This window comes from Mixophyes fleayi, chromosome 10 (genome assembly GCF_038048845.1).
Source record: "Mixophyes fleayi isolate aMixFle1 chromosome 10, aMixFle1.hap1, whole genome shotgun sequence".
In the NCBI taxonomy this organism is placed as follows: domain Eukaryota; kingdom Metazoa; phylum Chordata; class Amphibia; order Anura; family Limnodynastidae; genus Mixophyes; species Mixophyes fleayi.
Genome location: NC_134411.1, coordinates 50,456,678 through 50,483,762, shown reverse-complemented (window position 1 = coordinate 50,483,762; position 27,085 = coordinate 50,456,678). Strand labels below are relative to the sequence as shown.

General features: G+C 38.7%; 1 protein-coding gene across 3 annotated transcripts in view; it reads right to left on the bottom strand.

The window, feature by feature from the left end:
- Positions 1-1,708: 1,708 nt before the first annotated feature.
- The window catches only part of PC (pyruvate carboxylase), a 341,750-nt gene continuing 316,373 nt past the window's right edge, over positions 1,709-27,085 (bottom strand). For all 3 annotated transcript variants that reach the window (XM_075188742.1, XM_075188743.1, XM_075188740.1), the window contains exons 11-21: positions 20,616-20,760; positions 19,982-20,071; positions 19,213-19,434; positions 18,737-18,893; positions 18,329-18,569; positions 16,766-17,015; positions 10,050-10,294; positions 7,753-7,932; positions 6,979-7,224; positions 6,407-6,547; positions 1,709-5,774 (exon numbers count right to left, since the gene is read on the bottom strand). In XM_075188742.1, coding sequence (XP_075044843.1) covers positions 5,526-5,774; positions 6,407-6,547; positions 6,979-7,224; positions 7,753-7,932; positions 10,050-10,294; positions 16,766-17,015; positions 18,329-18,569; positions 18,737-18,893; positions 19,213-19,434; positions 19,982-20,071; positions 20,616-20,760 — 2,166 coding nt within the window. In that variant the 3' untranslated portion in view covers positions 1,709-5,525. The remainder of the gene's footprint in view (positions 5,775-6,406; positions 6,548-6,978; positions 7,225-7,752; positions 7,933-10,049; positions 10,295-16,765; positions 17,016-18,328; positions 18,570-18,736; positions 18,894-19,212; positions 19,435-19,981; positions 20,072-20,615; positions 20,761-27,085) is intronic.

Genomic DNA, 27,085 nt, shown 5'->3' with positions numbered 1-27,085 from the left:
GGAGACATGGGATGGGTTAAGAGGACACTAACAGCATTGCTATATCTACCTCATTCTGGCAGCCAGAAACTGGGGAACCCCTCAAGTGTTGTCTGCTGTACACCAAACAATACCCCTCTAAACTACAGAAATAAATCCCAAAATAGGGAGGGGGGGGGTACAAATCTTAATTTGGGCTTCAAAAATCTGGGATAACATTTTAAAGAGTGGAGGCCCCACTCTGTCATATCATATAGAACTTTTAGTAGTTTATGGTTTAGTGATCACCAGACAACCAAACTCTACACTACTGAAAACATTAAGGAGCTCAGGGTGAGGGAGGGGTTTTATATTGCACCGATCTCTCTCATCCTGCAAACTAGACTCTTATTGAAAGAGGGGAGTCCCTTACTAGTTATTGTGTTAGTTATCACCAACATTAACATCCCACTGTACAAAAAAGCATCAAGAAGCTCAGAGAAAGGGGAGGAGGAAGGGGGTGTATAAAATGGCCAGAACTACCCAATCCTGGCTTCAATACCCTTGACTTACTCATGTGATGCATTAGGTTGTATAGTTTTCACAAACGGGTACGCCTTGTTGGGTTACGTGTATTGTTCCCACACATTTTATGCAAAATACCAATTATCATTTTCAAGTGCAGATTTTAATTATGATAAACTATTTGCTGAATTAGAAAGGTAGATTGGTGCCAAAGAAAGAACTGCATTGTATTTCCTGGTGGTGTTTAGAGAAAAAAAAATAAATGCACACATTTGCTTTAAGTTCACTTTGTGTGTGCTTTTGTTTTGAATTAAAATTGAAATACTTTTTGGCTATTTTGGTTAGGCTGTTTCTGCTGTGATGTATAATTAAACTAATTGTATTTTCCTAAAACTCCAAGTCTTCCAAAAAAAAAACAAACAAAAAAAACACCCCCCAAAAAAACAAATTACTGATATTGATGTTTGAATGTGACCAGACCAAAGAGTACCAAAATAGGCTAAGGGGGTAAAGGTGTTAATAAAAGTTAATGACATCACATCCAGGGTTGGATCAGGGGAAATGGGCCTAATTATTATATGGGGGGTGCACCATTGATTAAATTATGGGCTGCTTGGGGTGAGAGAGGCCTAAAATATTCAGCTGTTGCTCAGATTTCCGGGAGGTGAACAGTCCTCATCTCTTTTCCAAACAGGGTCTCAACATTAAAAGATCTGACCAAGCAGTAACAGAGCTTAAAACACCAGTAGCAGGTAGTCAAAGCTGCAAGAACAGGTATGAGGGAACAGCACACTCTACCAGCAGTCATAATTCTAATGGGGCAGTTCTGATACAGAGGGACTGCCCTACACAGTCCAGACTTTGTCCTGGCTGCATGGACAATAGGAAGGTACATCATGCTTCATGCTGTGTTGCACTTGAAGGGAAGGCCACATAGTGCACACACAATTTACGATGTGTATAAACAGTGTGGAGGACAGCCTAACAATTTCTAAAGGGCTAGCAATGCCCCTTTATGCTGACCTCAAGCATGGCAGCACCCACAAGGACAGGGCATCGCCAATACGCAATTTCTTTTTAAATCAAAGAGTTCATTGTGCAGTAAAGGGGTGTTAATTACACTTACAAGAACCACCATTGGGTATACAACATATCATTATGTTGTAAAGATTTTATAACAATGATCATTCACAATCAAATGAAAATAAAACAATATAAATTATACTCAATTGCAGATGTATTTATTTATATGACAAACACTAAAATAAGTCACATCCATAACAAACTTTCAAAAGGCAAAAAAAATTAAGACATTTTACTAACTTATTTTTCTTTTTGTCACTTCACTGGCACCAGAGAAATAAGCAAACTATCCAGTTAGTGCTGTAAACAAGGTCACATAAAATACTTGGATCACATTTTAAGACTGACAAAGTTAATGGTCCACAATAAGAAATGATTCGTTGTTACAATGCTCACCATAATGGCTACTCACTAATTAAAAATGTTCACTAGATTCATTATGCAACATGTCAAAACCCAAACATATATGTGGAGATGTGAGGGGTAATAGTTTTATTTTATTTCTTCTACGCTGATTAAAACGCATTATTGAGCCTCCATGGTGTAACAAGAAAACATAGGTCACTGTCCTCAACCGTCTTGTTGTCAAAATACCCTTAGAGGAAAATTGTACAATGTTTACCAAAGACAACCTATAGTTGTCAAAAACAGGATAAGAAAGCAAACCTTTTTCTCAGTGTGTTTTACTCAGTTTTCCATTCTGCCAGATGGGGAAAATTTTTAAAAGCTACCTGTGGCAGCCCAGTCACTCATTGTGAATCCCTGCAATTCATAATTTTTATATTACATTTACAAGGTGATTTGAAAGTAATCTAAATAGAGAAACACTTGCAGATATGTTGTGTTTTGAATATAATAATTCACCGGATCTGTCACAAGTGAATCTTTTATGAACGGACATAAAATGTAGTTTTCTTATCACAGCTAATGCTTGTCTGATACATATAAACACACACAGCCTCTCATACATAACTCTTGTGAAAAAACTGACCCATCAAAAAAGCAAGAATCTCATGCAGGCTTATAGATCTTAAACATCTTCATGCAGTGTGTTTAAAACCCCAGAATTCAACAAAATTCAGGCTTGATATGGGGGGATTCGGAGAGCATATGAAGTATGGTACCTAATGTAACATACATGGAAAATGAGTATATTAAAAATCAAAACATGAATACAATGTCCTAGTGATTTGTGGATTCAGTGGATGTTATTTTTTGCATAGAAGTGTGTCCATGTTGAGTGCACATGTATTATGTTGGAGATTCTCTTTTGGTGTGTTGAGAAACTACTATACAAGTATTAGAGCAGCTACACAAGTATTTTAACAATCTGTCTTCAGCAGGATCATTCAGTGACAAATGTTATTCTAGGTTCGCTCACAGTTCACTGTATGATAAACATTAAACGGCCAGATCCGCTAACAAATTGCTGTGCTATAAAACAGGCTGTTTACACAATATAATCCAAAAATATACACCCTAAAATGGGATTAGCAGAGAGCAGGTACAATCAAAACTACAATAATAATCCCCATTAGAGGTCTCAACATACATTATACTACAGTAGGCAGACAATGGGCTAAAACCCTGTATTGCTTAAAATTATCCTAATCTTTTAACAAGTTTCTAATCAAAACAAGATGCAGAAGAGAACCCTACCAAATAATCTATCTGGACAGAGCAGAGACCTGATTAGTGCATGTGAGCTTAAAAGATATGTGCATGCACACTATACACAAAAATATGTGCAACATAGATATGTTGAATGCTTTCTAGGCAGTGAAGGGTTAATGTAGTGAGAGGTTGTGACATAGATTAGTGCTGCACATATTAGCATGGGATGCTAAGTGGAAGAAAGTCAAGGTGAAAAAAAAAAAAAAAAAAAGGGTACAGAATGGAGTCTTAAAGCAGAGCACATCTCAGCTACTAACGGTTCCCAGTCTCTGTAAATAGTTAATGAGGTGAGGGAGGATGGATGGTAAAAATCTTAAAATAGGCAGAGCCCAAAGGAATATTGGACCAGGGGTAGCCCAAAGAAGCAGCTGGTAATCTTTAAACGCCTAGATTTACCCACAATGCACAGCTGCTGCCCTAAATTAATTAGGATGTATCTACATTGCTGTTGGGCAGCAAAATGAGGCCATGTTAATCCCCCTTCACTGTCAGAAAAGAAAAATATAATGGAACCCACATTTGTGTCTATGAAATGTCTTGTGTTAACTTATATTCCTGACACAAACATGATACAAATTATGTCCGTATAAGCAATTTTAAAAATATGACAGCTATCATGGCTGTAACCAAATTAGGGTTTGACGAATGGTAAAATGCTTCAGCTCTCAGAAAGGTTAGATTAGGTTTGTTAGCATGACAGCAGCCATCTGCAAGTGTACGAGCTTCCTGTTCATAAAATATTAACCTTTGTTCACAGTGACAAGGGCAACATGTAGCCTTTTTTGTTCTGTGCTATACATTAGCTGGTGAAAATATGGCATAATAAATCACATTTCAACTTTTTACCAACATAAAAGAAATTGATTATTTGTTAGATGTTCAATACAAAGACATTCTTGTCTCTTATGTCATAGGACGTTTTTATAATTCAAGATTAATTGTAGCGCTCTCTATAGCGTTATGTGTCTGTACACCTGGCCTACAGTTAGAAGTGTTTTTTATGTAACCTAACTTTGTTTTACCTACAGAGGTGCAATGAAAGTTTATATTCAGATATAAAATATCTGGACCTGCAAGGATGACATCTCAAAATAAGAAAAACTCTTTTTACAGTGTTGATATTATATATACTCATCCCCTGGACGGTCTAAAACGACAATTGGTGTGAATAAAATCCAAGGTCAAGAAGGCACCATGTAGAGGCAGGATAAGTGCGGCTACATCTGTACACAGAACATGAACTGCATAAGCAAATAACACTAAAACTTAATACCATGAAAAGCTCAGTGCAGGTTTATTACAGCAGCTGCATCTAATGTATAGGTCAATGTAAGAATACAAATGGGAAAAAGTAGAGATTCCCTATTAACTAATATATATACTGAGAACTGTATATGATAAACCTGACTACTCCCGTGCAACAGATTTAAGATTCTCAGTTGTTGGAGGAGACACTTATTTACAAATTTGGCAACAATGTTAAACAGCCAAGTTGTTTTGATTTCATGTTGTAGATACTATATGAGCGATACTCTTGTGCTCTTCAGTGTCGGGGGAGAGGTGTGGAGGGATGCGTGTGTTGAAATCTACTAGCTGTGTGCTTTGATTTCATAGGCGATGGACAGTGGGCAAAACAAGAGATAAAGGGGATGATGAGCAAACCAATCAATAGTAGGGCTGTGAATAGAGATGTGTACCATACAGTATAGGAAATATGCTATATTACCACCTTTCAGCAGCTACACATTCAGTGGATGCAGAAGGAAACATTTGGCATGAGGAAGTACTAGAATCATGGACATGTATAATCCCTATCATTAAGGTACTGGATTGGTAACACAGAAGTAGTTGGTGCAGTTCAGCTATTTACTGTTCACCAATTAATAGTGAAAGTAGAGATGTTTATAGCACATGTGAAACACATGAATCCATTACAATTAGCTAGCAACTCCCACAGTAAACAATCTCTCCTTGGAGCATAAAACCCTGGATATAACAATACAGATTATTAAGCAACTTCCCTAAAGCTAGACTGAAATAGCTCGGTAAATACAATTTAAATGTGCCATCTAGAAAGTTATTTGATATTAAGGCCCTCAACCAATATAAAAAAAATCCAGTATTCCATCTAGGCATATAAAGCACTTCTTCGGTTACACTGAAGACACACAATGTCAGCAGACATGAGATGACGAGCTCACCCACTCTCACTCACTAGTGGGAGACAATGTCAAAAGATTCACTAAACCCCTCTTTCCAGAATGACTGTCCATTATTTACTTAATTTATTCAATTTCTAGTACAAGATCTTCTCCCTCCAGATGCATGTCAGGTTTCACATAGATTTTCTTGATTGTTCCAGAGACTGGAGAATTGACCAAGGTCTCCATTTTCATGGCGCTGAGCACACACAGAGGCTGACCCTTCTCGATCTTGTCCCCTACTTTCACTTTAATATCAATCACCTTTCCTGGCATGGGGGCTCCAATCTGGCCCTTCACATCTTTTAGAGCCTTTGGGTGGAAGTGCATCTCCTGCAAAGATAGAGAAAAAAAAACAAAGATCGTCAATGTGTAGCAGTAAGCGGACAATGAAGAAATCACTGACAAGAGTGTATAAAAACATATTGGACATTTATAAAACCAGAATGCTTTATTAAATGGTGTACTGTTTCTCACCACATTTGGCTGTTTCTTTCTGCTTTTGAGAGCCTTACGCTGGGATGATAATATAAATGTAGAAAGAAGGTGCAGCTTAAACAGATTTCTAATGATCTTCATTAGAAAAGTTTGTGCTTGAACCTTTTTTTTTTTTGGTTTTAGCCCAAAAATTTAATAAATATGGGCAAAAAGGTAGCAAAGAAGCTGCACAATGATCAAGGTATTTGATGAGGGAAGTGTTGTGGTTTTTTTCCTATGTATGTATCGGCCTTCAAAATTATTATAACTAATTATCACCGTGCATGAAACAAAATACACTCACTTAAGGCAACATCTCAACATTTTTAAAAATTCTGATTGTGAGCAATCCCTGTGTTACTTTCGTACTGACATATGACATTTTCTAAAAACGAGAGCGATTGTCTCCCAGTTCTCCATCATCTATTTTTCTGCTCACCATATAATGAGCCACTCTTTAAAATACAACACTTTGCTGCAATCCTTACTTTCATGGCCTGTGTGTCTTTCACGAGGAGGGATCGGAGTTGACCATTGAGTTCAAAGAAGACTTCCCTTTGGCCAGCCTTGTTCAGATCTCCCAGAGCAAGAGCTTTAATGTGTAAAGTTTTTCCTCTTTCTAATTCCACCTAAAAAAGTAAAAAACACACCACCCACAAATTCTTAAAAAAAAACAAAAAAAAAAACACACAAAAAAAACAACAAAGACAGACAAGTATGTACTATATGGCTTTCTTGTCATTCCAGTCTACTCAAATCCATATATTACTTCACTAGTTTGTCCACCTTTTCACTATGCATCACCACTATACTGTGTTTTTTTACAGTCAATGCCATCAGAAGACTGTTCTGGACAAAAACATGCATTTTGTTACCTTTCATGCATCTAGATTGCACTTAAAACTTAAATTTACTGTAATTACATTGGCTCACACATTACTTTATTATTTATACACTAGCAACTTTTGTATTTAAGATAATCAAACATAATGAAGACTTTGGATTAACATGTTTGTTATGCACATTTTAATTTAAAAAAGTTCTTTACAATACCACCTACCTCAAACTCCTCTGCAATCTTGGGTCCCTCCAGGAAGAGGCGTGTGTTGAGACACTCCACAGGACCAAACTGAGTGTTGAAGTCCTTGTATTCCTCAAATACTTTGGGATACATAGCAGCGGACATGATATCTTCTGGAGTTAGATCATCATATTTGCTCCTCAAATCTTCTTCCAGTTTGGAGAAGTCCATGGGTGGTAAAGTGGCTCCAGGTCTACCCTCAATACGTGGCAGGTCCTTCAAAACCTATTTGTGAGGGTAAATTTATTTCTTTTGAGAATGTATGTTCAACCAAATTATTGCTGGATAAATCTATTCCTCCTCTCGGCACTTAATATGGAGGTGTGTACTAGTTTTGGTTGTCTTCTAATCTAACTCACCTTATACCTACAAAATATTTTATTTTTCAATAGACAAAATCATCTATGCATTCTCACATTCCACTTATTCTGGAAATTTTATTTATTTATTTTTTTATAAAAAATAAACCAGACTTCGCTTCTTGGGTTAAAAGATATACATTATATAGACAGACGCTGTTCAGAAATTGTTCTTTTAAGGTGCCTAATGCCTATATAATTCCAGCTAAACATTAAAAATATATTTAACATTAAACACTTACAATGCAATACATTGATGGCCTATATGTTTACATAAGTGCTAGGAGAAAACATGGGATACCCATGGAACTGGCACTCAATGCCACACTGGCTAGATAAATTGTAGTTTTAGTTAATTAGGAATAGGTTTACATTTATGGAATGGAGCATTTACCTTGGAGCGTAAAGGCTCTGGGAATCCACCATGAGGAATGCCTACGTAACCCTGCAGGTATTCCACCACAGACAGTGGGAAGGAGAGCTCATCTGCCGCAGACTCAACTTCTTCACGTGTCAGGCCATTGTGCACCATAAACTGTGCCAGGTCCCCAACAATTTTGGAGGAGGGTGTTACCTAAAGAAGAGGAGCATAATATTATTACGTTTAAGCAAATCTATTGGTGCTATACATTTGTCATTGCAGAAAGATCATTAAAAACTCTTGACCAATGCCAATATCATTCACCAGGGTGTCTACCGAACAATGATTGCAGTGGACAGTTAGTAGTGGTTTACAATATAACCATATTAACAAATGAAATTTGGATAGCTGACATCATTTTGAGAAGACTGTTAGCACACAGAAAGCCAAACAGCAAATGCTTTTTGATATAATAGATTGAAATGTTGTTTATACTGTTTATGTAGTATTGGTAGTTCTTATGGATAAGAAAGATGGTCTCCTTTGTATGCAAGCTAATGACTAACATTTTATTACTATTTTGGTGGAGAATATTTCAGATTATTTGAAGCAATATGGAGCATATTCATTTTAATGCATACATTTTTTTTAGCTAAAATTGAGAACAGTTATGTCACCTTAGTTATCCAAACCACATTAGATAAATCCTTAAAATGTGTGCTGGTTTTTTTTTGAGCCTGGTATAACAAGTGATGCGGACGGTGGAGGTTCAATTATGTTGGTATAGAAGGTTGTCCTCCTAATGGTAATCACGGATTTAAAATTTAAAAAAAAAAAAGTTTTGCCAAAAATAAATAGGCATACATGTGAACTGTATTCTGTATATAAAAACTCAGCATGTTCTGCTATCAGTTGGATATCAATACATGCCACAATACAGCTTTATGCATATACCACTACTTGTCTTCATTACACAGATAAAAGAAAAGGGAGTGGTATCTGGAAGTCTAAAGGAAGGACCTTCTAAATTTTAGAGGGACATTTGATTCAGGGAAGGCCCCAAAAATGCTTTCCTCCTGTGATACTGCAATCCCCCTGAACGCTCCAATGACCGCATAGGGTTTATCAAGCTGGCGGATCATTAGAACAGCTTTTTAATTATGCTTGGTCTTAATCTACATGAGTGTTAAGGTCTAGCCTTTTTGCTCATCTATCATTGCTCCTTCCCCAGCTATTAGCAACAACAGCAATTAATTCAAGATTGGAAGCTGTCAGTGAGTGTTAATTAAAATGAATCATAATATGGGGGCTCAAAATACTCTGGTACTTTCGATTCAATCTACATATATAAACGGTAAATGCTGCTTTTATCCAATGCTATATAAGGTCTTTAAAGGTGACTAGACAAAATTAACTAGCACAGAATTCTCAATAATCATGTGTTGGGTCATAGAAGCCTCACAGGATGCCAAATGCAAAGTTTATCATTTATTTATAATACAGTTGTCATGAGGAAATGGACTACCAAATGGCAATGCAATAGATACTGAACAAATGAAGCAGCTTAAAAAATAGGCCCTCATGTGGTAACGTTCACTCAAGGTTATGTATTAAAATGATCATGGCTGCATAACACAATGAACCCCAACATGATTGTGCTTCACTGAGGTACACTTGCTGGTGGTGGCACCCGTTTTGTTTCTTTTTTCCAATGCTATATTGTTTCATGCAAGATTGATGACCAAGAAAGGGTTAACTAAATTTCAGATTGCTCAAAAGAATATTGCTTAAACCTTCAACTTTATAAGTAACACTAGGCTTTAGTTTTATCAACAAGCTTCAAGGACATACAAGAACTGCATCTATGATTTTTAACAGTTATTGTCCTGTTCCACAAGACAGGTATATCTTTCTTTATAATATTTGCTGATGTTGGACTTCATGAGACTTTGTGATTCACGCTTGTGCAGTGATAAAATGTCTACGTGAATAGAACATTATATATAGATAATGATTTGTTTTGATAAACTCAGAGCATATACTACACCTCACCTGTGTGTTTATTTGTCTCTCCGGCTGTATTGATACACTTTATCTGATCACTGACAAATATTGCTGGACAGAAATTTTTCAGTTTGTAGAATGTATAGAACTCATTACAGCATAAACTAGTACACTTGAAAACGACTTTTTGTAATAAAAAACTCACCAATTTCCCTATGACCAAACTAAAATGTTTATCACACCAACTCAATGCTCTTTCATATAAACAATTTGGGTTGTAGACTTATTGGTCTATCAAGATCCACCAACCCATACAGGAGACTTACCTTGATAACATCTCCAAGGAGTTTATTGGCTTCCGCATATGCCTTTTTCACTTCCTTGAATTTGTTGCCCAGCCCCATGCTGTGAGCCTGGAAGTGAAGATTGGTATATTGGCCTCCAGGAATCTCATTCTCATAAACATCTGCATTCCCTGATTTCATAGTTGCTGTACAGTCAAAGGGAGCATAGAGACCTCTTGTCACTTCCCAGTACTCGCTATAGTCAAACACCTTGTCCAAATTGATTCCTATGGGTAGAAGTAAGCCACCACATTATGCAGGGGAAATTAAAACACAAACAGGCAAATAGACAGCAACTAAAATAGCTCTATTTGGTCTGCCTGATAACTGGCGATACATTGAACTGTTAAATAACGGATGATATGTTATCATCCGTTATTTAACAGTTATAATTCTGAAACTATGAACAAAAAGGTACTCTCACTTTCCGGCATATTAAAATAATCCAATCTGAAATCTGAATCATCCTGTTAAGACTTTCTTTTACCGGAACCTACTAGATTACTGTATGATATTTATCAAAAATAGCAGGCGTGCTGAAAACATTGAAAGACATTTAGTGCCAAAAAAACAAAACATGAGCTGTGATCTTGCAGGCTCTGGAGTTGTAGCGCACACATTTGCACTATTATAGGTAGGAACGAATGAACTGAATAAATGTAGGAATATATACCAACAATGTTAATGTAATACACTGATATTAAGCCAGTTTTACTGTTTCAGGATGGAACTCTCTGACATCCAAGAAAAAAAGTCACTAATATTAAGTGATATTACGTATAACTTCTCTTAAGATGGCTACCAAATGAATTTGATATCAAAATTATAATCCGATTTCACTATTAATGTCCTATTCACCATTACGGACATCACTAGAGAACCCATTAGCTTCACTTCTGGGACCACTATTATCGTTATCTTTAGTATTCTGTCATCAGTAATGGCGTCAATGATTTTACTGTTAGTATAATTACCAAAAATTGCATCACAACAGACACCAAATATCTGTTGATTATCAGCCACATCTGTGCTAAAGGAACAACAAAAAAAAAAGTTCTATATACAGTGTAATGATGTCTTTTTAAACGAGAGACAACAATGCAATATGTGCCCTGAATTCTGAAGGGACTGTTTAGGTGCCATGAAAAATACATTTTATGTTCGGCTTTCAAACAAGTTTCTGTTAAAGCATATACTAAATCTTCATAATTGAAGAGTCTAGTCTACAGAGTAGTAAAATATGCAGATACAAGTAGATGTTCTGCTCTCTGTGGTTGCCAATAGGTTTTCCTTTTTGTAAGTAAACTCAGCCATTTTCAGTGCACTGCACTATATTTCAGTGTGTGAGTTTACGGTAAGCCAACATTGTTAAGGCATGAAGCATACAGGTGATTACCAGAGCAGAGATCAGAGCTACTGGAAGCATGCAAGACCTGTACATTCCTTTGGTCATGTGGCATTCTTATGTGAGAATGTAGCTCTCCTCCGTGTCTCAGACATGTGGAGTAATGACACAACTTTGTGTGTCTAGGAGGTTTGGTACAAGGTACATGTGTTGTATCACAGTGTGTGAAGGAGAACTCCCAGATCTTGCTTCTTTGGAGGGAATCTGTTGGGTATTTTAGTCACGTCATTTCAACCCCAGTAGAGTATGCTACACACATTTCTTTCCTATGATGAGCTTTTTAAACCTCTCCCACAAACGAATGCCTGACACAAACCAACTGGTGTAAAAATCACTAATTACATTTAGGAGACTTCTGGGTTTATTTACTAAAAAGTTACTATTGCACTGGTTTTCAATCGCCGCTTATCACAGTTATGAAAAACCTCCTATCACCAAGATTTTCTAAGAAAATATCACTGGAGTCTTACCGCTTCGCCAGCCAGACTTGGTGCACCTGAGATGGAGATAGCGAAAGGAGGATTGTGGTGGTACATTTACTATGGCAAACCTTATTAAATAGGCTTTCACCAGAGAAACCACCCTTTGATAGACAGGGAGAAGCCTTTATATCCAGCTAAGACATCAGTTTTTGCTGAAGATCAGGCTTTTTTTCTCCCTCATAAATAGACCAGTTAGTGCCCAAGTGTGCCTTACAGTATACAAAAGTACAATAGGTGAAAGACCATAATATGGGGATAAAGAAAAGTATATTGCTGTACTGTAGATCACAAGGCAACACATAACTATATAATATTGTGGTCCATAACATGAAAACAGAATATGTGGCATCACCAAAAAGTACATTGTGCACATAAAAAAAAAAAAATATGGCTTCACAAAAAGGACATTGTGGGCAGATTTACACAAAATAGTAGTTTAGAGTTCTACAACATATCACTGGCAATGATATCAGAGAGCAGCAGCAGCATATCAGGGCACAAGGTATGTGAATGCATCACAATTTCTGGGTTATCTTGTATATAGGGGGGACACGTGCAGTTCTCAGCACTCTAGTAGTCGTAGCATATCAACATATACCTACTGTATATAAAGTCAAAATACAAATTGTTGTGAATATTTGTGAACTTTTATACCAGATATCATCTTAGGAGACAAAATACATACTTGCTGTTGGCAAAGAAGGGGTTAGTTGCAATATAACATGCTGCATGCCTTGCCCCATGCCAGGCTTGTTAAACAGGGTAAGATGCCAGCTTCTAATCACTACTAAAGAGGCAGTACTCCCAGTGTACATTTAACGCTCACAATTTGTTGCTTTTAAAGCCCAGACAGATTGCCAAAGCGAGTGCCAGGGAGAGCACAGGGGGGCTGTTATTACACAGACACATAGAAGAGGATCTTCTCTATGAGCTAAGGAGAATACCTAAAGGAGCATAACATAACATTGAGGACTGGAATTGCATGACCATCCACTCACAGACCATATCTGTGATTTATATAGAAACATATTTTGCAAACATTTGTGCACCAAATCCTCAGCATTCTGTTTGATATAACTCCAAAGTAATTACTGTAAATAATGTTTAGTACACCACTATACAAGCTTTTACCAGATACCCCGCACCTGTATTTACAGCAATCTCTTCTTCCATACATGGAGACTCAGGACTTAAAAATTCACCAGGATCAACTTTGCTCAGGGTCACCATGGGGCTGATTTAGAGTTATGTCTGGTTACTCAGTCCATTTTTTCTATTTCATAAATACAATGCAGAGTCTGATTTTGTATTTATGAGGGGGGGGGGGGGGGCGCTAGTCTTCTCTAAATGCCAGTGTAAAAATAGATCTGGCCAGTATCTGTATGCAGCATACAAGCGCAATATTTGCATTTATAGCCCTTGGCACCTGGGTGGCATTTGCTTCTAACACTATTCAGCCTCTCTGGTTGTCAGCTTTTGTCAGACCTGTGGCTTCTCCCGACCTATCAAGGGGTCAGCATTGGCAACCATTGATAAAGTTTACTGTGTCTCGCTGCAACTGGGTAAGAGAACTGGAACAAATTCACAGAAAATGCCAACACATCTCAAAATATTTAGAAAGTGGAACTGGAATATGCACCCGCAAAAACATTAAACAAAGAATCCTACTGTCTTACTGTATCTTTGGTGTGAATCCAATGACTGAGAAGCCTGCTAAATTGATAGCATTGTCAAAGCTTGGGTAAGAAACCTTGAACAGAACACTAGCAACCTACTGAAAAAACAATCTATAGGGTTGCTGTCCGTATGTGAAGGATTTGAATCTTTATAATCTGACCTCTGTCATCAAGATAGTCTAACAGATTGTGAGTATTTTTTCTTGAACTACCCATATAATCTAGACAAATTTTTTTAACCCCCTCCCCCCCAAAAGAGTCATTTGGCAGTGACATCTACTTAAAAATAAAATAAAGCCACTATTTGACATTAATGAATATCAAAGACTATTACTGGTATGAGAACCTACCCCTGCAGTAGGTGCTATGTTCACAATTTCTGTTAAGTGTCTCTCAAACTGAAGCCCTGTTAAGAATGGTTGATTCATAGACATGGGTGTGGCATGTGATATCACATTAACCTAAATGACTACATTCCCAGCTTCTTGCTCTATATCAGATCCCATAAGGATACAGACTTAAAGCATGTAGGATGAAATGTGTTGGGGCTAGGAATATATTTCTGTGTGATAACTGTCACGACTCACTAAGGTTTTGATTGTTGCCACCCACCAGCAGTTGGCGCTACTGAGCAAGGAGCTGCGGAGTCTAACACGCCCCTGGTTTTCACCAGGGACCCCCGCAAAGGAATATGGACCCGGCAGCAAGGGAAGTGCAGGTTGCAGCCCTTAATGTCAGTCGCCAATGAGATGGGCAGTGAAGAGAAAAATGTCACTAACAAAGGGTCAACAGAGTCCTGATAGGTTGGGAAAGTTTTTTTTAGTCATTAAAAGCTATCAAATATATACTGCGTTTTCCTGACCGTAACCCATACATACACCAGAAGCAGGTGCTAAGCACAAGGGCGGAACCAGAATTTTATTTTGGTGGGGTGTTGGGGGGGGGGGGGGGGGGAATTTAGTCCCCGCCCCCTTTTTGACAGGTAAGGCTGATGTGCAGGTTCGTGACACGGCATAGACAGGCAAGCAAAGTAAGCTGTTTAAAATCCAGAGAGGTCGGACAAGATTCTCCCCTCTGCCTGTCTCTGCCATGTCACGGACCTGCACAGTGTGCAAATGCAGGCAGCACGTCCCTTCTAGGGGATGCGATTGCCCTGATCGCACCCCCCTAGATCTACCAGTGGCTAAGCAAGGGCTAATGTGTTGGAAGCAGGAAAAAACAGTAAATGTAAGGATCTGAGTGACTTTGACAAGGGCCAAATTGTGATGGGCAGACAACTGGGCCAGATCATCTCCAAAACAGGTCTTCTGGGGTGTTCCCAGTATTCAGTAGTTAGTACCTATCAAAAGTGGTCCAAGGAAGAATATCTGGTGAAACGGCAATTGGGTCATCGGCGGCCAAGGCCCATTGATGTGTGTGGGGAGCAAAGGCTAGCCTGTATGATCCGATCCCACAGAAGAGCTACTGTAGCACAAATTGCTTAAAAAGTTGATGCTGGCTATGAGAGAAAGGTGTCAGAACACAGTGCATTGCAGGTTGTTGCGTATGGGACTTTGCAGCGACACACCAGTCAGATTGCCCATGCTGACCACTGTCCACCACAGAAAAAGCCTACAATGTGAACTTGTGCCAGAACTGGACCAAGGAGCAATAGAAGAAAGTGGCCTGCTCTGATAAATCACAATTCCTTTTACATCATGTGGACAGCTGACTGCATGGGCATCGTTCACGAGAAGAGATAGCACCAGGATGCACTATGGGAACAAAGGAAAGCTGGTGGAGGCAGTGTGATGCTCTGGGCAAAGTTTCGCTAGGACCACATACCTAAACATTGTTGCAAAAAAAGTACACCCCTGAGGCAATGGTATTCCCTGAAGGGAGTGGCCTCTTTCAGCAGGATAATGTGCCCTGCCACACTGCAAAAAATTGTTCAGGAATGGTTTGAGAACATGACAGAGTTCAAGGTGTTGACTTGGTCTCCATGTTCCCCAGATCTCAATTCGATCGAACATCTGTGGGATGTGCTGGAAAAACAAAGTCGAGCCACGGAGGCCCCACCTCACAGGACTTAAAGGATCTGCTGCTAATGTCTTGGCACCAGATACAACAGGACGCTTTCATAGGTCTTGTGGAGTCCATGCCTCGATGGGTCAGAGCTATTTTGGTGGCACGAGTGGGAGCAACACAATATTAGGCAGCTGGATTTAATGTTGTGGCTGATCGATATACATAAATAGAAAGATATATGTCATGATGGTCAGTCACTGCATTAATATGTACTCCATCTGTATATAGGCATAATAAAGATGATACATGGATGGGTAATCTTCAGAGAGACTGTTAAAAAAGCCATGTTCATAAAATAAAATTTTAAACGTGTATATATTAAGGGGTGGATAAATTCATATATTATACTAATAAACAGTTTTCTGCATCTACAAACATTTAGTATGGGGTAAAATAACTTGCTCTTAATTTTTTAAAAAAAATACACTAAGTGGAAAAGCCATCACACCTGATAATGAGCAATCTGAATTGCTAATGATTTATGAAAAACATTGTCTAAACATATTCTAACTACCTTGGAATGGTAATTTATCACCTCCCCCAATATTCTTGCCTCTAGAAACCTGCAAGCAAACATTTTACTGATAATTTAAGGTAAACAAAATAAATTAAGAAACATGTTTATTACAGCATTCTGGTTTGTTGGGCCCTAGAGGCATGACTACAAATTACTGGGCTCCCCAGCAACATTTTAAAGAGGCCCTGCAATACTCAAAATTCCACTGTTCAAATCACTCATCTACTGAGACCTGCTCCACCCCCACCCCAAAACACTAGGACACACTAATTACACATTAACCAATATACTGCAAATGACCAAGTTATACATATACTCATTTTAGTCGAGAACCATCCAAATCTATCTAATTGCTCATATATTTTACTATATTGCTAAGCGGTACATAGGGAAACACTAATATTGAATCCTAGGACTATGGTTGTGACTTTGGTTGGTTCCTTGAATGGTTTATAGTCATGGTCAACTTTATGTCGGTATTCAGAATATCCAGACAATCTATATAATTTTACTGAACATTAAATGCATTTTTTTTTGTTCTGTAGAGTTACCTGTGTCTAGATCTGTGCCCTTTGCACACGCCACCAAAGCTCCCATACTAGGCTGAGAGGTCATCCCAGACATTGAGTCAACAGCCACATCTACAATGTCAGCTCCAGCTTCGGCACATGCTAGCATAGAGGCAACTCCAGCACCAGCTGTGTCATGAGTGTGCACGTGAATTGGGACATCTGGAAATTTATCTCTAAGAGCTCGGATTAGCAAATCTGAAGCTTTCGGTTTTAACAGTCCAGCCATATCCTAGAAGAGGAGAAACCAATTAATACCAAGTGTAAAAAGAATTTTACCTACTACACAAAAGTATGAGATCATTCAAACTAAACCAAAACCATAAAGAGTGTGTGTATAAGGCCTTAAGGTGCACCTCAATCGAACGCTATTCACATTATCACTAGCTCCGCTCATAAGAAAATCACAATTCTTGGATGGCAATTTGGTAAAATCTAATCCCATCCACATATACACATGCTGACAATGTCAAATTATATAATAATTAAAGTACTTATAATTTCAAGTTTCTTCCTTTCATAAACTGTGATCCTATCTACATCTCTTTATATACCTACCCAAGCTCCCTCTGCCACAGTCAAATATCTACAACTCATGCACCTACAAGACTTCTCCTATGATATCTATATATTTCCCAATTAGTCTAATCCTAAAAGTGTTTAGCTTTCCCTGAAAGCACATAACTCATGAAATCTTATCAAATTCCCCAAATACTTTAGTCTTAAAGCTTCTTAGTCAGTAGGTAAACACAACCTCTATTGCCTATCACCAACTCTTCAAAACATCTCATTCAGTGTTGAAAAGCGACACCTCCTATTTTTACTCTTTCTTCATCCCACATTTACTACTAGGGTTTACTAGTCATTGCTTACTCTGGTCAAAGTCTGTCGTGATCACTCTTGGCTCTACAGACATTGTGGCATTCCGGCTGAAAGGTCCTTACAAAAAGCATTTCATGGAACCACTTTGTTTAGCCTTCAATGTGCTGTTTGCTTATTGTCGTGCCTGTGCCAATACTACAGAGTGCAATCGCTGCAGGGGTATTATAGTGACATAACAATAAACGTGCAGGACATTGACACTACATATTACATTACAGGCAGCCAACTTGCAATATATCCTAATGTAGTACGTATTTGTGAGTCAGGGAGTCTGTCTGTAAAGACAGGAATGATGAGAAATTGAAGTTGGGAACAGAGGCAATTAAAACAAAAAAAAAAAAAGTGTAAGTTCCTGTATTATATTCATGACATGTACAATTTGTCTATTAAACAGTGCTGTGTACTATGAAAAAAATGCACAGGAATCATTTAGTTTGCAACTCTCTTGGGGTAGAACAGTGGTTAGCATTGCTGCCTCATAGCAATGTGGTCATAATGCCACTTTAAAAGGGGTATGAGTGTTGGCCATGCTGTAGACTACTGGTGGGAAGAGCCCCACTAATAATCCACTGACAATATATAACTATGAATTGAAAACAATTCCTCAGTCGTAAAATGTGGCAATATGAGTATTACATTTCAACCAAACTTTCTATCTAGTACCTTAACGCATAAGATGTGTGTTCCAGCCTTCACAAGCTCTTCAGCCAGATTCACATAGTAGTCCAATGTGTACTTAGTGCGAGTGGGGTCCGCCACATCACCAGTATAAGAAATGGCAGCTTCTACCACTCCACCAGCTCTGCCTGCCGCCTCCATTCCCAAAATCATGTTGGGAAGGTAGTTAAGAGAGTCAAAGACTCTAAAGATATCCATTCCATTCTCTTTAGCTACCTCGCAAAACCTGAGTAAAAAAAAACCAAACCACAATATAAATGAAACTCTCTCTCTCGATATACTGCTGCATTGCCCAACCGGGGTTATTTATTAATTGCGACAACAGGGGCATACTTGAAATATGAACAAAATAATGAAGGCAGGACCTAATTATTCAGGTACCCCAAAACTTACTTGAAGACAGCATTATCAGGGTAGTTTGTATACCCTACAGCATTCGCCCCTCTTAGCAGCATCTGGAATGGTATGTTAGGGATAAGCTCCCTTAATTCTTGCAGGCGCCTCCAAGGGCATTCGTAAAGGAAGCGCATGGCAACATCAAAAGTAGCACCTGTAGGAAACGATCAACAATATTGTAATCTGCCAGAAAACTCAACATACAATTACCAGAAGTGTCCTATAGACATCAGTGTTCCACTAATGAGCATGATAAGGCAGGCAGGATTGGTGCATTTATATGATGCTCACCAGCATGACTCCATAACCTCTATACTTTGCTATATATTACATGTAATGAAGCACCATGTAATAAGTGAAGTAGAATTCCAGACAAAATGAGTTGGAAAGTTGAGCAAATGTGATTCTTACATTAGTCAGTACTTTTCGTATAGTAATGTAGAAGAATTTCACCAGGATACAGAGTGCCTTACCTCCCCAATTTTCCAAACTGAAGAGATTGCTAAAGTTGTGTGAAACAAATGGAGAGATCTTTTTAAGGTCATGAGTACGAACACGGGTAGCAAGGAGTGACTGGTGGGCATCTCGGAATGTAGTGTCCATAAGGAGAAGTCCACGGTGCTTGCGTATGGCCCGTGCAAACCCCTCTGGACCATCTCGGAGGATGATATCCCTGAATCCAGGAGGAGGCTCACCTTTTATGTAAAAAAAAAAAATATATATAAAAACACAATAAGCACTATAGGACAGTACATTGCCCACAAAATATTGCAGCATATAACAGGTATACATTCAATATTTTCATATCTGGAGCAAATGAAATGTGGTATATGTTCATGTAAATATGTATATGTATTATGTAAATAAATGTATACATAAATTCTATGAGTCAAACATTTTAGCTACAATACTCACATATCTCCATTTACCACATATTTACCCAAAAGCTACAACTGCCTGAGTTTTCCCAATGTATTACAATGTTTTCTTCTGTAGGTTTCACCTACTTCTGCTAACAGATTATCATAAATCTATCACCCAATTTCATTTTCAATACAAGCTTTACCCTTTTAAATTACAACGCTGTAGTCACAACACTGAACCAATCATGGGAGCATCTACACCTAATGTCTTGTGTGAAGCTTTGTTCCAATCCATTGCACAGTGAAAGTGTACGTCAGTCATGATATAGGGTAAAACAAAGCATTGCACATGGTTGGTAATATAGTATATGCCACTTACTCATTGGAATAAGGGGTATGGCAGGATCTATATTCGACGGCTTGGCGTTAACAGGGATTGGTGTGGTTGGGCCATTCACCATCACGTGACCTAGAAAGTTAAATAAGTTCATACATTTCTTAATTTGACAATCAATTTGTTTCCTGTATTTGACATGCCTTGTGAGCTATCCCTCTGGAAAACAAATCTGAAAACGATCAAAGTTGGAGGAGGAAAAAAAAACAAAATTTGTGCCCCAATATCATCAGCATTCCTGGTAATAAACATGAGAGAATGAGGGAACTTTGCCCACACCCTGCCACCAACTTGCAGTCTGCATTCAACCAATGATTTTGTACCCAATTTAAAGTCAGTTTCACTCACTTCATTCTTTTTCTTCTCTGCAAATATTCAACACCAAGGTATCCAGGATGAAATTCTATTTACACCTTTCTCCGAGTACTCCCAAAACCACCACTCAATCTATTCCTACTCAACAAAATGCAAGATCAAACTGTATGTATTTTTACTTATTTCCTGCATATTTTTTTTGTTAATGTATTTTTTATTTGATTTAATTTCTTTTTCAAACCCCCAAAATCAGCCTACTTTTGACCTGTAGGTTTTGCAAAACTAAAACATTTATCAGGTGTACCTAGGTAATGAAGAAGTTTCTGTGCTCTATTTTGGACTGGTCTCAGGTTGAAGAGGTTGGGGTTTTCATCAATAAATTGGGTGTCCACTGTTCCATGTAAGAACTGGTGATTATTCAAGACATTTTGCAAGAAAGGAATATTTGTCTAAAATAAAAAATAGAAAAGAAAATCATATATACATATAAGGCGGTAAAATCAGTCCGTTTTGCTTTAATGTAAACAGACACATATAGTAAGCCTATATCAAGGGCATAAGAAAACTTAACTGGAATTGTTCAGTAAAAAATAAGCTGTCCCTTAATCCAAAGGATATCAAGAAATGAATACAAGAAACTACAAAAAAAGTAGACAGAACTTTAATGTCTACAGACTCAGAGCAAAGATATTTACAAAAAGCATTTTAGTACACTTTTACAAATGCAGAGATATTTGCTTAGGACTATTGTGCCTCAGAGGGCATATATTTCCCATCAACTTACAGAAATCCAAGATTACTGTCCAACAGTATTACATGAAAGACTGCACAAGGGAAAATTCTGAATTCAAACTATTTTGTAAGGCACACTGGTGTACTGTTCCTTAAACTTTGTAGCGTCCCTCAGACAGTTCTTGTAAGTAAAGGGAGCTTAGCTAAATGTATTTTTATTAGATACTGCAGAAGATTATTTGAGTGGAAAAATGCGGTCTAAAAGGACAAGGGCAAAAGAAGCAGATAAAAAAAACCTGAACATGATAGAAGTGAGTCGCTCACACAAAGAATGACGCCAATGTCCCATTTCTGTGACTCCTGGGAACGGCTTACTGCATCACTCTGGTTGCTGAAAGACCTGCTAATTAGAGCCATGATGGTTAGACCGGAACGAGTGCAAGCCTGAAGGGAGTGAGCAGGATAGAGTCCTATGAAGCTGTCTGATTAACTGCCTATGCTAAAACAGAAGACCTCTACGTGAAAAGTGTAAATTGCCAGTTTGAGTAGCTTCATAATGAATGCTGCTAAGCAGAACATGCTGTATTCGTTTATGAATATTTCATGTGTATTTTCATAGGTGAACTCTGCTTACAAGAAGATACTGTCAGCAGCCCTTAGGAGGTCTTCATAGAACAAAATTTCAGTAACTCTGTATGTGTGCAGAGTAAATGAACATGAGTCATCCATTGTCTGTCTGTTTTCATGATCTCTTAACATGTGACTCATTGTTGGGGTAGTCCCATACTAATTAACTTTTGCTCACAAGTACCTTACAACTATAACTTTTAATGGTGCTCTCTCATATTAATCTTTATTATGAAAAATTAGCAAACCTTTAAAATGAGATTGACACCTAAGCAACATCTCCATCGACTGTGTGGCTTGGAAAAACAAGTCAACACAGAATAACTTTTCATTATCAAGTTGCCGGTGTTAATGACAGTTCACCAAAATTTCCAAGTGGTCAACCTTGTGGAGGTTGAGAGTTTCTGTAAGATTTGAGCTAGTTGGGCTTGTGTCCGTGTAATTTATATACTATACTTTGTAAGTCCATTAGACGTATATCGGAGCAGTTTTCAAATATATCCTTTGGTAACAAAGCAGATTTCCAGATTTTTTTTTTTTTATAAAGGATAGACGTGTATTACATATTATTTTACCTGTGATATCAGTTCTGAAAACTCTCTCAAACAAAGCATACTGTTAGGAGGTCGCTCGCATTCAATTTGTGAGTAAAGAAATGGGATTTCTTTATTAAACATTTTGCTTCCTATCATTTCATTCTGTGAACTGTGCTCGGGTCCATAAAAACCCCAGCCCTCCCTATTCACATGTGGAAGTACTTGGATTCCTAAATATAAAAGTTCCGTAAAAATGCATTTTGTTTTTCTTCAAATTTCTGTCTTCTTGCCGTGTCAAATAATAAGGAATTATTTTTAGAAATGCTGATGCACCAATAAAACAGAACTCTACCTGCTGTGGGAAGAAAAAATGCATCATACAATTTTCTGCACGTGACTTGCACACAGAGTTAAAAATTGATGCTCACTGTTCACCCAGGCTTTATAGCATCAGCGAGATAAGCTTTTTAGCTTTAATTGAATGGTGCAGTGCTTACATGGTGTCTATAAAAATTAGTCACCACCTTTAGCAATGTTCACATTTTATTTTCTTCAATTTGGGGATTGATACCATTGATCCACACAATACTCAGAAATGTGAATTAAAAAACAATAAACTTCAAAAACAATAAAGCCATTGGCATCCGCCTGTACGCTACTATAGCGTTTTGATAGATTTAAAAACAAATATACCTGTGTGTCTGTGAAAGGTCCCAGTTGTTTAATGCATTTCCAACTTGAAAATCAAAGAACATTCCAAGGAAATCCGAGAAAAAGTTATTAAAAAGGACCAATCATGAAGAATATAATAATATGACTGAAGCACAGTAGTCAAACTTATAATAAAAGAAATTGAAGAAATATACAATGAATTTGTGTAGAATAGGCTATTCTCCAAAACAGAGCATCCATGCAAGAGTGTTTGTTAGGAAGGCCACCAAGAAGCTCATGGCAACTGACATGTCACAGTCCTCCATGGCAGAGATGTGATAAACTGTACAATATCAGCACTTCATACATCACACTATGGAAGGGTGGCAAGAATAAAATAAAAAATAATAAACATTCTTGAAGAAAATTAAGCAAATCTTGCTTAGAGATTACTAGAAAGCGTGTGGAGGAAGATTTTATAGTCTGATGAAGTCAATGTTGACTTCATCAAAATATCAAGCTTTGCACTTCATTTTTGGGATGATGCATATTGTTAAGTTTGCACCAAACATATCCTCTGTTCCTACTGTAGAGTGAACCATGTTAGCGGGAGCCCGCTTGTATGGTGTTGTGTCTCTGGGTCAGGGACTGAAAAACAAAATCAAAATAGGAGGCAAATGTATGGAGTAAGAATTAAAAAGTCTTGGAGAAAAAACTGCTGCAGTCTGCAAAAGATTTAGATTCCAAGAGGACAATGCTCCTATGCATAAAGCCACCAATTTCCTGGTAGTGCCCGAGTCAAAGCCTACACTTTATTCCTATTGAGAATCTGTGGAACGATTTCAAAATTGCTGCTCATCAACATGAAAACTATTAACTTGCAATATTGCAAATAAAAAGGGACAAAAATGTTCCAGATAAGTAACGCTGATGGAGACTTTAAACACAGAAATTACATTCTGTAATGTTGGTTCTCCAAAAATAAAAGGTAAGAGAATTAACCTATACGTACACTTTCCGAAAGAATTCACTTCACATTGCGTGAAATTTCAACACTGCCTGTCTGTGCTGCAGGTCAGCTTTGAGCACAGTCGTAACTTAAAATTTTAGCACCTGGGGCAATGAGGAAAACTGCCTCCCCCCTAGCCCTCAATTTAAACCAAATGAACCTAAAATATTCATAAGCTGCATCCCCCATGAGCGTTGCGCCCTGGGCGGTCGCCCCTCTCACAAAGCATAGTTACGGCCGTGGCTTTGAGCTACGCACAGCATTTTGTGCACAAAATGAGGAATCCCTTTTTCAATCAATACTTACAAGACATACATCCACGCCATAAATACATTTTACCCTAAAAACTGAAATTACTGCTATTGCCACTAAAACACACACTTTGGTATTCCTGTGCAAATTTTCTTTTGCTTTTATAAAGCGAGTTTTGTACAGTAAATATGGTTGTACATTGAGAGCACGTATGGAATACTAGTACTGCAATATGTGAAAAAAATTAAATTCTATATAGTATAAGAATCATGTAAAAATGAACTTGCAAAACAATCTAATACATACAACTCCTTTAAATAATTGCTCAATAAGATACTCTATGCATTAGAGGCAGGGCCACCATCAGGGGGGTACTGTTGTACCGGGCCCGGGCTCACCAGGGGACCCGGTACAACAGCACAACACAAACTTACCTGGGGGCCCGCTGTCTTGCAGTCCGCTGGTCTCCGATACTTTGCGCTGATGTCTTAAGCCTGGCTGTCACCGTGACAGCCAGGCATCAGAATGCGATCGCAGGGGTGGAGGAATCATTCCCCTGTGATCATGTGATTTGGCTGTCACAGGCAGATCACATGATCGCAGGGGAATGATTCCTCCACCCCTGCGATGATTTCTGATGGCGCCCCTGATTATAGGACATTTTCCAACATGCAGGTTTGTTGTCCTTGATCAAGATATAGCTGTATAAAATGTGTTGTCAGTTTAGTGTGCAAATTGCTTACATTCCTTATAAAGAGTACTTTGTTGGGGAGGCTCTCCACTGGGACTGCCAACCATTTGTTGCACAGTCCCAACATTGGCATGGTCGAGATCTTTACTGATCATCTTCAATGTTACTCAGAACTCTCTGGAGAAGACGACATCTCAAGCAGATCCCAGCTACAAATCAGTGGAAACCCACCAAAATACTTATATTCGGAAGGTAGGGACTTTCTAAAATTAAAATTTAATGTGGAAGCCCTTGCAATCAGAGGTGGATTGCTTTTATAATATACACTGATCAGCCACAACATTAAAACCATCTAATATTGTGTAGGTCCCCCTTCTTGCAGTCAAAACTGCTTTGATCTTTCGAGCCATGGACTCCACAAGACCTCTAATGGTGTATTGTTGTATCTGGCATTCAGATATTAGCAGCAAATCTTTTAAGTCCTGTAGGTTGCGAGGTGGAGCCTCCATTGCTCATACTTGTTTTTCCAGCAAATCCCACAGATGCTCAATGGAATTGAGACCTAGAGAATTTGGAGGCCAAATCAAAAACTTAAACTCTTTCACATGTTCCTCAAGACATTCCTGAACAATTTTTGGAGTGTGGCAGGAAGCAATATCCTACCATAAGGAAATTCCTTGCTATAAAGAGGTGTACTTAGTCTGCAACAATGTTTAAGTAGGTGGTACGTATCAAAGCAACAGCCACATGAATGCCAGGACCCAGGGTTTCCCAGCAAAACATTGTCCAGAGCATCACACTGCCTCTGCCAGCTTACCTTCTTCCCATAGTGTATCCTGGTGCCATTGTTTCCCACCATAAAAACGACACACACACACACACATCCCCAGCCATCCACAAGATGTAAAAGAAACCATGATTCATCACACCAGACACCCTTCTTCCATTGCACCATGGTCAGGTTCCCTGGGATCACATGCCCATTGTAGGCGCTTTCGGCAGTGGACAGGGGTCAGCACGGGCAATCTGACCAGTCTGCGGCTATGCAGTCCCATACACAGTAAGCTGTGAAGCAGTACGTGTACTGACACCTTTCTATCATAGTCAACATTAACTTTTTCAGCAATTTGTGCTACAGTAGATCTTCATTGGGATTGGACCAGACTGGCTAGCTTTTACTTCCTACACGTATCAATGAACCTTGGGCGCCCATGACCCTGTAAGAGTTTCACTGTTTTTTTCCTGGACCATTTTTGGTAGGCACTAACAACTGCATAGTGGGAACACCCCAGAAGACCTGCTGTTTGAGACGCACTGACCCAGTCTAGCCATAACAATTTGACACTTGTCAAAGTTTCTCAGACCCTTACACTTGCCCATTATTCCTGCTTCCAACACATCAACTTCACTTGCTGTCTATTTCCCACCCTTTGACAGGTGGCATTGTAACAAGATAATCAAGGTTATTCACTTTTTAGTTTTAATGTTGTGGCCGATCAGAATATATATATATATATATATATATATATATATATATATATATATATATATATATATATATAATCATTTAATTGTTAGGCGCCACAAGGTATCCGCAGCGCCGCACACGGTACTATCAGTAGACTATACAGGGTGAAACCATACAGAACAATGAACAAAAAATACCAATACTTCAGAAAGTCGGGCCAGTCATATGCAGTAAAGACGGAGTGGAAGAACAGGTATGGAGACAGGAGGGGAGGGGGCCCTGCTCATACGAGCTTACATCCTAAGGGAGGGTAAACAGACCAGGCACAAGAGGAGCCAGTTGAGGCAAGAGGAGAGAAGGGAGGACGAGCTTAAGGGAGGAGATGGGGGTTAAGTAGATGGTTGGTAGGCTTTGAGGAAGAGGTGAGTTTTGAGTGCACGTATGAAGGAGCACAGAGAAGGAGAGAGAGACGGATGGAAAGAGGGAGGTCGTTCCAGAGAAGGGGGGCTGCACGGGAAAAGTCTTGGATTCTGGAGTGGGAAGAGGTGATAAGGGTGGAGGAGAGGCGGCGGTCGTTGGCAGAGCGCAGGGAGCGGGCAGGAGTGTGAATGGAGAGGAGGCTAGAGATATAAGGGGCAGTAGAGTTGGAGAGAGCCTTGTAAGTGGTGGTGAGGAGTTTGAAAAGGATTCTGTAGGGGAAGGGGAGCCAGTGTAAGGCAAGGCAAAGAGGGGAGGCAGAGGAGGAGCGGCGTGAGAGGTAGATGAGTCTTGCGGCCGCATTGAGTATAGAGCGGAGGGGGGAGAGACG